The sequence below is a fragment of the Fringilla coelebs genome, assembly GCF_963513975.1.
Source record: "Fringilla coelebs genome assembly, chromosome: 6".
In the NCBI taxonomy this organism is placed as follows: Eukaryota; Metazoa; Chordata; class Aves; order Passeriformes; family Fringillidae; genus Fringilla; species Fringilla coelebs.
The window spans coordinates 22,703,450-22,717,039 of NC_140034.1; the positions used below are offsets into that span (position 1 = coordinate 22,703,450).

The window sequence follows — 13,590 nt, forward strand, 5'->3', positions numbered from 1 at the left end:
CTGCAATTTTTCTCATCATCTTATTTCACATGGTTGAGATGCAAAGTCAAACATCAAGTGCTGCAATAAAGTTGTTGGCAACATCAAAGAGGATGAAGTATAGAAATAATATGTAGGGTAATTAAATGGCTCTGTATTTTATTTGCATATCTCTATATATAAGCTGGCCTGACTCAACAAAGAAGCATTTCACAATAGCTTTTTGGCCCTCCTAGCTTTGTGCAAGATTTTGCAATGCGCTCCAAGTGGCCCCAAGATTTCTTGGTGTACCGACCTTGCTATGGGAAGCTGCAGAGACCTGCCTGAGATTCCTCAAAACACAACACATCCCAAAAGAGAAATGGTGCAGAGCCTGTTGAAGTACAAAGCAGAGACAAAAGGATATGGGGAGCATCATGAGCAATCTGCTCATTTATTTCTTCAGGCGAGAGTCCAAAACTTGTAGCTACCAGCAGTGGTCCAGCTAACGGTGTGAGCCAGCCCAGGTCATCAGCTGCTTGTGACTGATGCCTCAGGGGCAGCAGTGCAAGGGCTTCCCCAGCCCACTGTGCTGCTGGATAACTGAGAGCCCAGACACAGTCAGGGCCTCCACTTCTCACAAGCCCATGGTCATAGAAGCACCCAAGGGATGCTCAGGGCTGACATTCCGCAGTGCTGTGCTCCTTGAACGAGTTTCATGCGCGCACAGGGGCGGTGTAGCTGAGTGACCAGAAGCACCGCTCCTCCAGCAGCCCCTGCACCTGGTGGGTGTTTCTCCTTCTGCCACCCTAAGGCCAGAAAGAAATCCCTGACTTCTCAGGGCAGGTGCTTCAGTGCAAAGGAGGTGGGATGTTTCACCATCCACTTCCCATCAGCCCACACAAGTGGGCTGGCTCCTGGCTAGGAGGTGGCATTGGGATCACAGGATAAAAAGCACTTGGACCACCCTGGTTCAACAAGTTGGTCAAGCAAGACCAGCTGAGTGTTGACTGCCAATTGACCAGAAAGGTGAAGGGAAGGAAAGGAATGGGAGAGATGGATATCCTGTGACATGACAGCCTGAGACTTTGTAGAATCATAGAACAGTTTGGGTTGGAAAGGACCTTAAAGGCCATCTAATCCAACCAATGCTTCAGACCAAGACACTGCCAGCAAAGACTCAGCATGGCAATTCACAAGCTACCGTTTGCAGCCAACCTCCATTAAGCACTATAAAACATAAACACCTTCTGAGCTACTGCTGCTCAGTCACCTCTCCCTGGGAGCAGACAGACAAGTGGCAAACTCAACATGTCTGGCATGGTTTTTTCTGGAATGAGTTAGCAATAGTGCAGCTCTTGCTTTGCACTAGCCTAGGTAAACAGAGGTTGTTGCTGGTACAAAGTGCCTCAAAGTGGCAGGAACAGCATTATCACTTCAGTGCTGTTCCTGAAGGATCAATAAGCCAAGACAATCAATTCTTCTGGCTAGTCCTTATTCCCCAGGAGAAGCTGTGACTCTCATCCCCTATCATTTAACTCTTCACAAACATAGCAGCAGCCCCATTAATTCTGTCCTCCTTAAACACACATTTCCCAAACCCATGTGCCAGGAGAGATTACAGCGCTAGAACTGCTGTATCCACATCAACATGGTATTACCAAGAGGTATGGCCCATCACTTCAGCACAGTAGTAACATGTCTATAAATACTTGGAGCACATGGAGGCATCCTCACATCTGCTTTCTTTGTACAGGACAGAGAGCCCAAAGAAACTGTAGCTCTCTCTCCCCAACTACTTCTCTATGCAGGGAGTACAAGGCAGAGCACCAGCTGACGCTCACAGAAGGGGCTGCACGGGCAGTAGATGGCATGAACAGTCATCACAGAGGGCCACAAGAGCAGAGCCTATTTAGAGACACAAAAGTGAGGTTCAGTCCTATGTAGCAAAAGAGAGTAAGAAGGGTGGGAAGAAAGCTCAGGAAGAATGGAAGAATCATGTGATTATCTACAATGTGAAAAAGAGAATAGAGATTATGGGGGCAAAACAGGACCATACTCAAAGCCTGCAGTAACACAGAGCATTTTGCTGGGATCATACAGTTCTCCACAGAGAATTGAGAATGGGGAAGCAGGAACCCAGTTAAGAGGTGGGCAAAAGATATCTCATCAGTGAAGAGGCTCACCTTGAACTGAACAGGGAGCCTGTTAGAGCTAGAATGGAAGAGCAGCACTGATACAAACACCTTTGTCTAAAGATTGGCATGAACATACTTAAAGCTGTACACAGCAGTTTCCACCTAAAAAGCAGTGGGACATGAGATGGGCTCCTCAAATATCTTTCTGAGCATTAGAGAGGATGCTGATGCAAGTAATCTCTTCCTCGCCAATGTTGCACTCAGAAAATCCTTGTCTCCCTCTCCCATGCAAAGATAGCATTCACCAATATTTATAACTTGAGTGTTACCACACTCTCAGTGCTTCAGACTGTAGATCAAAAAAAGTATCACTGAGAAAATCCTATTCACATGAGCTCTTCATCAATCTACTTGAGTTCACATTCCCAACAGGGAAAGGTTGGAACCCCCTGTACCAGGCCATGGGGACATGATGCAAAAGAAAAGAACTTCTTGTTTAAAGGGAAGAAGTAGAAAAATCTGCCAGTGACAATAACTGCAATTTTGAAAAGTCCAAGAAGCCTGTGGGGAAAAAAAAAAGGTCTAAGGATGAATTAAAAAGCAAACAAAAAGAAAGGCAAGCCTGGTGGCAGACATATCCTCTTCTCACCCAGAAAGTTACCCTCTAGGTCCTGTGAGCTTTAGGGGAATGTGAATTAAATGCCTGTTTTAGTACACAGCTACCAGTCATTTGTTCAGGCCTACTACAAAGAGGTGATCAGAGAAGAATGGGGGAAGAACTTGTGGAGTACATTTCCTGCTGATCCAGCAAACACAATTACGAAGAAAAAGAGAATCCATTCTGAGAGCAGCGTGAAACTCTTGTGAGCAGGATCATTCGCATCTCACATGGTTGGGGCAAAGGAAAGGGCAGCAACTCCTTAATGAATAAAAATAGCCACTTGTGCTTCCTTCTCGTATGTGCTGGGTATATGCTCTCCAGTATCCAAACAGCAACATTTAGTTGCAAGATTCATCCCTCCAAAAAAAGTAATTTTCCCTCAAGGTGCAGCACTTTTTCTAGAGATTTTCAAGAGTGCTGAGACTTTAAAACTGTTGTTACTTTAAAGACATAATGTCAATTAAACTATGTATTTTAAAGTTTTACACCTGCAGTTTTTCCTTCCTTGAAATTCCTCTATTACTATATTTTTTTAAGTAATTGTAGCATGCAAGAACACAGTAGCTTTCTTGGGAAAGTTGAAGAACACTTTTCTGTTTCCCAGTTCTTCATAAAATATATATGTGCCAGGAAACGCTTCACTGAAATGCAGCCACCTTCAGGGTAAACAGTAGCAAGTCATTCATAAGATTCAGCATAGCACTGGAAGGATAAAAAGAGAAGAAGGAAGTGTATTTTGCCTGAAAGGTCAGCAGGGAAAATCTAAGTATAAATTGGCCACAGCAGAATAGTGATAGTGCAGGAGAGGAAAAGGTTGAGGCAAAAAGAAAGGAAACTGCAACGGGAAGGAGAAGGCAGGAAAAAAAATGTTACACAGTTTTCAGCTCAGCCACAGAAAGCTTTTGTTTCAAAGTGATCTGCTGTATATTCCAGTGATTAGAGGGAAAGAACACAATTAATATGTATTTCAAATGCATTTAATAAAGTACACCCTAGCTGATGGTGCTCTCCTCAGCAGGTCCAGGCACAGGGCACAAAGAGAAAGGGGCCTCAGGCACTCACATCAGGTCGCAGTTTTAAATAATTTTAAAACTAGGGCAAGATGCCAAATCTTACCTCAAGGTGCTACATCCAGATAGACATGTCAGCAAGTTTGGTGCCTACAGGATGACCATTGATACACACGGCTCCAGATGAAACAGTGACTTACATTTTTAGCCAGAATTTACCACTTTTGGGCAATAAGCCTGGAGCTTCATCTCAGCAAGGGTCACTAAGACTAAACTCAGACTTAGTGTACAGGACAACACCACTGAAAATTACACGAGAAGTAAGTCAGTCTTCTATTTCCTACTTATGCTAAAATCAGAAAACCTTATTGGTGGCTAGTATAAAATGTATTAAAAAAACTGCAACCAAACAAACCAAAACCCCTCCCAAACAACAACAACAACAAAGTGAAGGGGGGCAACTCTTGTTCCCAGTATAAACGCTCTTGTGTTCAAATATGCACCCATGCCAGTGATTCCCAGTTTTTCCCATGGGCAAATCAGCCCCTTGGGATTTATATAGGATTGTTTTTTGCAGATCTTGGAGTTATTTTGATGGCAGTCACATATCATTTTACAAAGAGGGAAACTGAGGAACACAGAGAACTGACTTGGCCATATGTCAGAAAACAACAGGTTTCTATCCCCATTCCTTTCCAAGACCTCTTTTGAGAAGAGAGGCGGGATCATGGCATAGTCTTGATTTTGTACAGTTCACCTGCTGCAGACAAATTTTCTGAGTCCCAGCTTGGAGCAAAAAAGCTTACTGCTGGCTATTCACAAGACACCAGCCCTTAGCAGCACAGAGGTCCTGGGCTTGCTGCAGGCAGGCAGGCCGGCTCTTTTGCAGCCACAGAAAGGTCTCCTCAAGCTGCCCACGCATGTGTGATGAACTCATCACAAAAGCAATCAGCCATTAATTTGGTCAATCATTCCTGTCACAGCAAATACAGTTCTTCAACTAGACTGTTTGATACAAGACTCCAGCTAAACTGAAGGACAGAAAAAAATGCCTCCAAAGGTACCAGTCTACAGAACAGAAAGAGGACAATTTAGATATTGACCCATCCATACTTCCTTTATGCTTTTTTTTCTTTTTTAAAGAAAAGGTGACCCGAGAGTTAAGTCGAAACAAAAATAAAAAGCATTAGAAAATTAAATTGTGTCTTCCAGGCATTAATAATAAAAAGGCGACCCACCCTCCAATCCTTCTCATTTAGAGGAGTATTTATTTGGAGTTTCTGTTAGGCGGCTGCATGCACTGCGTGCATCCTGCTTCACTGAAGAAGAGCCTTTTTGAAGCATCACTTGACTTTGTTTTAAATATCTTGCTACAGTTTCCATTTTAGCTCGTGAGATGATTATTTTCTCTCAAACTGAAGTTATACAGCAGTTGAAAATGCTGATGGCTTAACTGGTTTCCTTTTTTTTTTTCCCTCTCCACAGCAGCCCTGAGGGGTTTTAACTCTTTCTTGCAGCACTGAAATCCTGCTTTTGGAGTTCAATGTTTAACTCTCGCTGGGAGACTCATAAATATTCGGAGTCACTCTCTCCCTCTCTGTTTGATTAGGAAATGAGCCTTTAACTCAATGTAATCCCCAAGCCATTAACAAAAAAGCCCTCAACAGCTCCACTATTAGAATTTCACTCCTAGCCCACAGAGGATTGAATTAGATTAACATAACTACCCGCAATCTGAGTTTATTTTCTGTGCCAGATAGAAATGTGTCTTCAGGAAAGGAAAAGAAGAGAGCTGGAGAGCAAGCACAGCATAATGAAATGTAAAAATAGATGAGAAATAGATGGACAGATGTACAGGTAAAGCGATAAAAAAGGTAAGAGAGGGAGAAAGCTGCACAGTCTTTAATAACTGGCTGCTGGCTTTGGGGGGTTTATGCAGAAGGCCCCTCAAAACACAGAATTGTTTCTGGAAGAGTATTTTTATTCTGCTTGTGCTTACTTCATATTCTCAGGGATTTACAGTGAGGCACCTGAGCATGCTGTACTCCAGACACCTGTGCAGCAGATCTGGCACAGGTTTTATTTATAATTCCCTAGAGATGTCATACTCAGCAATGAAAGGAGAGGCGTGGAAAAGAGAATCTGCATGTCAATCATTACTTTGCAGTCAAAGAAACAAATAAACTGGGATAAAACAAAAGATGTTTGTTTGGTTGTTTTAAGGAATGAAAAAAAAATCATGCAATAGCATATGTACAGTAAGACAGTTCAGAGGTTGATGGGTGCTTAGTCCACAAAATGTGAATCATTACTGAAGCAGAAACTAAATAACAAACTCTATCTGCTACATAATGCATTGGTCTTCCCTCTAACCACAGGTAATGCCTTCCCTCCCAATAAAAGCGGTCCTATAAAGCATTGATCCTTATCCCAAAGGACAGTAGGTGCTTGGTTATTTTTTTTTTCCAAAGCAGTAATAACAAGATATGGCAGGTAATAGGGCAAAATACTCACATGTGGTTGAAAGAGAAGAATAAAGTCCAGCAATTATGTGGACACAATATTAGAACAGTCCAAATAAATTCCTAAGACTGAACCTTTTACAGCTTTATACTTAGAAAACTTCTTTGATTTCTCAGATTTCCGCAAAAATATGTGGTAAACTGGGAGGGGGGGGCGGTGGGGGGGTGGGTGGTTTGCAGTAATTTCCAAGCATAGTCATGCTAGCATTGGTTTTGTGTAGGGAAGAAAATTATTCAATTTTTTTTTCAGCAATGTCTCATGGTTTTTAATTCTTAGTGGGACCTCAAACCAGCTATATGATAGATTCTTTGTTGGTTACAGAGTCAGCAATTTTAGTCCTTTAATGCTTTTCAGAAAAATCTGCTTCTTTTATTACAAAATAACATTGCATTATTACAGAGAAGCAATAAATGTAATATGATGGCAAAACAAACAGAAAAGGACTTAAATAATTTGAATATGTTCATTTTTAAGTAAAGCAAAAAGCTTTAATAATCAAAATGAAGCTTCGTATGATGACGGTTTTATTTGTGAGAAAAAAGGTTCATAGCAGGAAATGTGTTGGAATGATATTTTGGGGCATTATTTGGGCATATTAATTTACCTGGTTTATTCATATTCTCCTAAAAGCCTTCCTTATATCAGAATTCAAGCTGAATGATGGAGTATCCATATTGATGGTTAAAAACTTAGAGAGCATCAATATGTAGTCAATATTTTTTATTCCTTGTACTTAAGCTAAATCTTCTAAGTATTATAAAATGTACATTGAAGAAATGCAAAATGAAGAACTAAAGAAGAAGCCTATTTGTCACCCTTCTACAGTCAATCCAAGAAATTTGTCTCTCAAGTATTCCTCAAAACCTGATGTTTTAATGGTGAGGCAGCTCTGGTTTTATTATTCTGTTTCTATTAGACACTTTTTCTTCCAAAATATTTTAAGTTCAGCTTCATTTTATTTGTTGTTACCTTCAAAATGGTACATTTTGGGGGTAAAAAAGTTTTCTAGAACATATATTTAGTGACAAATTTAAGCTAAAAACTTGACATACTAAAATTAAAATTGTAATATTAAGATTTTGGGAGGTAGACACAGCAAGGTTATTTTCCTATGCTTAGAAATAAATATTAACCCAAAATTTTGTAAAAAGATGTAACTCTGAAGCAAAACTATGAAACAAAAAACCTCTTATATTTTGACAAAAAACATTATACGAAAAGCTATTAACAAAAAAATTCAGAGTAATTATTTTTCTCCTTCTCTTCATATTTCTACTGAAAGCTATTAATAAAAAAAAATTGACTAATTGTTCTCCCTCTCTTCAAATTTTTGTTAATAGAAATACTCCAGAAATATATAATTGTTCAAACATTTTACATCTTGGCTGCTTTTAAGCAAACATCTTGTTGGTGATGAGATAGTAAGTTCCTTTGATTATCACTTTGCCGACTTTGCAAACACTTGCACCCCTCTTTTGTTATTGAAGATTCTTCAGTTGCTTTGGGACTTTTAAAATTAAAGAAACATCAACTGCTTAATGCTAAATACCTTCAATAAAAGCAAAATTTCATTGCATGTGTCTGATAAGAAAAGATTTGATATGCATGTGGGGGGGTACTGCCTTTTGGGTTTTTTAATAGAGGGAAGGTTGTCACTTGGTTCTTTTAAGACAGGACTGCTAAAGTTCCCAGGTTTGCCTTTACCAGCATGGGATAAATAGCACCTGTCCTTGGTAAGCCCTTAAGCAGAGTTACGTTATACATTGACCTTTTTGGAATGCCAGCAAACCTGACTGTTTCTATTCCCAAAACAAAACTGTTCCACTCAAACTTTCATTTACTTATTTCCAGAGGAAAAAGCCACACTCAAATAGTGAAACCGCCTGATTTCTACAAAGTTCTGAACCAACTCCTCTCCTTGTGGGTCGCACTGACCTTCCTTTGAAAGAGTGAAAATCAAAAAAATATTACCTTTAACTGTACCGAGATGCTGCCATAATTTTTAGACCAGATAAAAGGATTTCTGCAGAGCAATGCTTGGATTTAAAAAAAAAAATAAAAAAGAAACAAAACACAAGCCCATAAATGCAATAAAAGATAGAAGTTCGCTACTTACATGCTGCAGGCTGAGAGATGAGACTTGAGGCTGGAGTAGAATTTCCCTTGCCCTCAGGTGTTTCTAATTGCTGATTAAATATCTTTTGGTTCTGCCTGCACCAGCCGACAGTCCCCTCTGCGTCTCTGCCTCTCTTTGTGACTAGGACACAGTACTCCGAGTCCCAACCTATAAATAGATCCCAGCTCTGTGATTGATATAACAGGCAGCTGACAAAAAAAAAAAAAAAAAAGAAAAAGAAAAAAAAAAAAAAAAAAAGAAATAACCAGGTCTTGAGCAAGGCAGCAAAAGCTGGGCTTTTAACTCTGCACTGTGCCCAGGGAGGAGTCCCCCACAGTCACCCGTGGGCATCAGAAAGAGAAAGTGCAAGGCAATTACTTTCCCAGCAGCATTACAGCAACTTGAGGCATGTAAAGTGAATGAACAAAATCCACTGCACAAAGAAGAAGAGGCAAAACACAACTAGCAGACTGCATCCAACTCTTTTGCAATTTAACAAAAATAAATTCCATTTTCCAAACAGGCTGGGAATTCTGACAGAACGAGAGAGGAGTTCAGAGCTGAGTTCTGGGGGTTGGTCCAGGCATGCTTGTATTTCTGCTGCAGAACAAACCAGTGGGCAGGTTGGCAATTTAACAGCTTGGCAGTCTACTTAGGGTCTCTGCCCACAAACACTATTTGAAGAGGCTGCTCCTGCAAACAAAACTGAGGGCAGTGATGGTACCTCCCTATTGACTCAGCAGGAGTTACTTGGCTCTCAAGGACCTGAACCCTCTTTTCTGCTTAAGTCCTTGGCTGCCAGGAGAAAGTGATGAGTTACAGATATCAACAAAGCTCTCTCACAGAGGCTGAGCTGGGAGCCCACCATCCAGAGAGTGACTTGAGAGAACACATCACAAATGCTTCTGTTCTGGTCCTTATTACCCGACACAGGGGGAAGGGTCCTGGATTTTCCCATATTTAGTCCCTGCAGATTCTCCTGTTAGAGCCACAGTCAGGCAAGGCCAGTAACGTTTCCAGCAGGCAGCTGTTTCTCCAAGCCTTTGCCGGCTCCTGGACATTCGTGATCTCCAGTAGAGTCTTAGTGTCTAGGGAGCTTCACAGCTAATGGAATCAAAGGCAAGGCAGCTAATGATGAAGACCAGTGGAAGAGTGGGGAAGAAGAGGGAGAATAGTAGGCAGGGAGAGCCAAAACAGATTTCATGACACTGCTGTCTTTGGCAAAATCTCCTACAATCAACCCTAGTACCACACTCACTTCTGCTGGAAAAAGTACTAGAGCAGACAGGGAACCAGACCCACCAGCCTTCCTTTCAACATATTGCAAGGCTTGCTTGAGCTGAGATGGTAAAGAAATGCTAAACTCAAAGAGCAGGATGAAATCCTCAGGCACCAAGCCCGTGCTGAACCCCATGGTTCTTTGGCTCAGTGGCTAGCCGTACCTGAACTATTTAAGCTAGTTTGGGCATGTCTACACCGCACTGCAGCTGCTGCTGTTACTGGAGTAAAGAAAGTTAGTTCAACAAGAGCAGCTATCCCAAATCAAGGCAAGGACCCACCACATCAGAGCCAAGGTCTCATTCAATTTCAGCTATTGATTATATAGGAAGATACAGTTCTTTCTTCTCTTTTGGTGAAATCCTACTGCATGCTTAATTCACCTCGTGCCGATGTCCTTTGTGTCTAAACTGGTAGGATTCAGTCAAGGAGTTTTACAAAAAAACACTGTGTTTGCTGGAGAGGGGTCTGATGAAGCACTGGGCAAAGACTCATGAGGATTAGCCATTTTCCTCAGCTGAGCTGCTGTCCTGTGTCAAGTCTGGCTTGTCACTTTAGCACAGCTGCATATCCCTCAGCTTTAAACAACAGAGATAACTGTACTTAACACTGTGCTTTAAAGCACTTTGATATCTACAGATGAAGACCTACAAATGAAGAGGGGGAAAAAAGTATCTGACAGGCTGAGCTCCAGCATGGAAACACACCCTTAAATGCCTGCTGGATTCTGGTCCTTCACCTAGTTGAATCAGATCTCAGATCAAAAATAACCTGATAAACAAGAAAAAATTTTATTTTTGCTTCTCAGTTGGGCTGGCAAGTACAAAATACTTTGGGATTTAATACTGAGAGCTGTAAAACCTTTTACACTACCCATTGCTATCAGAAGGAATTTTAGACACTCAGTACACAGAGCAATCAGGCTGAGGCATGGCAGATGAAGGTCCCAAAACCTAAATCCAAAAGTCACTTTTGAAAAACTCAGCTATAACTGTCAGACTGATCTTTGCTGTTATATGTCGCTGACATCTCAAATTCTTCAAATACTACTCTGTCAAGCTTTGTGTTGAATGGAAAAGCATCATCCCTGCCCCCTTACATTGTCATGGGCTGAACTGATGCTCTGGTGGGAATACCCATGATGTAGTCTAAAACACAAGAACTTTTTGGGTACGTCTCAAGCAGGTAGCTAGGAAGTTCTATTCAGTTCTTAGGTCCATGTCCAGTGTTATCTCTAGCATCCCATACCTACACAGCAGAAGTAGTCCTGGGCATACACTAGTACCCCATTCTTCCACTCTCTGCCTGAAGGGTGAAGGGAGGAGGTCTTGGCAGCATGCCACAGTTAACTAGCGTGAATGAACTTTGGATGGAGTCAGAATTCCTCCATCCTTCCTCTCTGCCTTTAGACAGCAGGTTGTATGACTTTAATTGCACCACAGTGGGGTACCCAGCAATCCAGAGGAGATCTGCTTCAGATAAAACTTCAAACACAACTTCCCCACCCCCTCTGCCAGCACCCTTGTGCATAAACAGCACTTGATTCCAGACTCCAGACTCAGGGCAAGACAGGGAAAGAATCCAAGAGTGGAGGCCATAGGACTGAATGCCCACTCAAAACACTGCATGAAGAAAGCCAGAAGATTTCAAAAGCAGATACATTAAAAACAAAAAAATGTACAAAGATAAACATTAGTGACTTGTAGACTCTAGAAAGGCTCACCCCTTTCCTTGAGGTACCCGAGTACAAGGTATCCTTGAGGTACCCTTTATCCATTGTAAAGTGCAAGTGATGTATTTTCTACTTGTTTCTTGGGAAGGTATTTTTTAAAATGCTTCTTGCTAGGGCCACTTCGATCATGTACCTGTATTTCAGTCTCAGATCCTCAATTCTACAGTGGACGTAAAATTTCAAAGCTTATTTTCTTTCAGACCCAGAGTTTGAGTCTTGCACATATAAATTTGGGCAGAATTTGCTCAGCTGCATGCAAATTATTCTAGAGGAATGCAAAATATACTTTCCTTTTAAAGAAAAAAACAAACAAAAATTCACAGATACCTTTTTTTTAGATAGGGCCAAAGCAAAAACAGTTGAAGCTTGAAAATACTGGTCCAATCCGTGTAATCTTCCAATTGCCTCCACCTGTACATTAAACTATATAGATAATCTTTGTCCCTTCTCCTGTGTGCCTGAAATGTGCAAATCTGATTTACATGTTGTAAGTTTAGAGCTCAGAGTCAGTGCTGCTTTTGTATCAGGAAATGCAGGTATGAACACAAGTATTAAAAGACAAACTGAAAGTCAGCTTTGCAATTTCCAAGGCTAGCCACAACCTATGAAGAATAATTATAACACACAATAAAAAGTATCTTCATCAGAGTCATGCTACTTTGAAAAAGCCTCACAAACCCAAAATTTCTAAACAGCTGTGCTAGTGCCCTGCGGGATTTAGTGGGATGTGAATTGCACAGATTTCAAACAGGGACTACTTACACCAAAAAATATGTTCTAAAAATGATTTTTTTTTAATATAAAGGAAATAAATGTAAAAATCCCTAAACTAACAAACCTCTTCCAAGACTGAAAATTACATGACGAGAATTAAAAGAATGAAAAAGTTTGAATAGCCACTCTCTTCTGTATGCTTGGCACATACAGTATGACTCTTAGATCTAATAGGAAGTTAAATATACTATGCATTTTGATGCAAAATAGTCTGAAAAACAGCAATTGCTCAAGAGGGAAATGCTGATATTATTGCAAGATTAGTGGTTTTTTAATTCCTTAATTAATTTTAATGCCATAAACTTCATAATGCTTCAATATTCTTTTTCTGTGCAACCAGCAGCCAACATTGAACACAAAGTTCATATGTTTGCATCCAGTTTTTTCATGTACCCTCCAGGATGCTTCATGCCATGTTGCCATGTCAGGTCTCTGTCATCAGCAGGGAAAGTCACACTGTTCTAATACTCTTGCCAACTTTGCCCCTTCTTTAGTTCCTATATATTTTTAAATTTTTCATTTTTCTCAGTCCATCGGTAATAACAATACACTAATGAAAACTAGCTTGGCCTGAGTAACAAAACACATACCAGAGTGTGTTCAGAAACTATCCAGAGCAAGGATTCAGTTCTGCATGTGCACACAGAAATAAAATCAGTAAGGATTTAACTAAAGCCTGCAAGCACTGGGACACTCATATGCTGCATTACATTTAAGTACCCAGCCTTTGTCAGCCTATCACACACAGTATGATAATACAGTCTCTTCTACCCTTACCTCGCTTAGATCCATTCTAAACTTTCACTCCTACTACACAGCCTTTGCCTAAAAGGGCTCCTGTGCTCACACCCATGAAAAAATAATAATAAAAACAGAATAAGAATTCTTGAATGTACTCCTGCCTAAATGATGCAACCACGATATTCACTCACTGGAAACCACCACCATCCTCTTCCAGCAGCAGCTGCAGTGCATTCCTCCAGCGCTGGGCTGTCCATTGCATCATTTGGGGCAAGCGCCTTCTGCACTTTTTTTTTTGCTGCAGATGCTTTGCAGAAACTCACCGCTGCTGTTGTACCTTGCTCAGAACCTTGTTTAGCACCAGCAAGTCCACACCTGTGCTGGCAGGGCACTGGCTGTGCACTCAGACAAAGCTCAAAGCAGCCCGGCAGCCTACTACAGTCAGCTTGAGGCAGCAGATACTGTTTCATGTTCTCGGTGACCTTGGCGGGGTGCGGAGGGAGAGGAAGCGTGGTAACTGTCATAACAGAGCTGGTACCAATTCTGATATCAGGATAAGGAGGACAAAGTGAGATTTAAACCAGCTTTGGTGCCAGATCAAATCGAGACCAGGATCGCCAGAAACTGCTTCCCTTGGGTTTTTGTTTTGTTCTTAGTTC

At 41.1% G+C, this 13,590-nt stretch overlaps 1 protein-coding gene across 3 annotated transcripts in view; it reads right to left on the bottom strand.

Moving 5' to 3' along the window:
• ESRRB (estrogen related receptor beta) overlaps positions 1-8,839 on the bottom strand; it is a 127,859-nt gene extending 119,020 nt beyond the window's left edge. For all 3 annotated transcript variants that reach the window (XM_084208528.1, XM_084208527.1, XM_084208529.1), the window contains exon 1: positions 8,407-8,839. In XM_084208528.1, the coding sequence (XP_084064654.1) occupies positions 8,407-8,408 (2 nt within the window). In that variant the 5' untranslated portion in view covers positions 8,409-8,839. The remainder of the gene's footprint in view (positions 1-8,406) is intronic.
• Between the last annotated feature and the right edge of the window lie 4,751 nt (positions 8,840-13,590).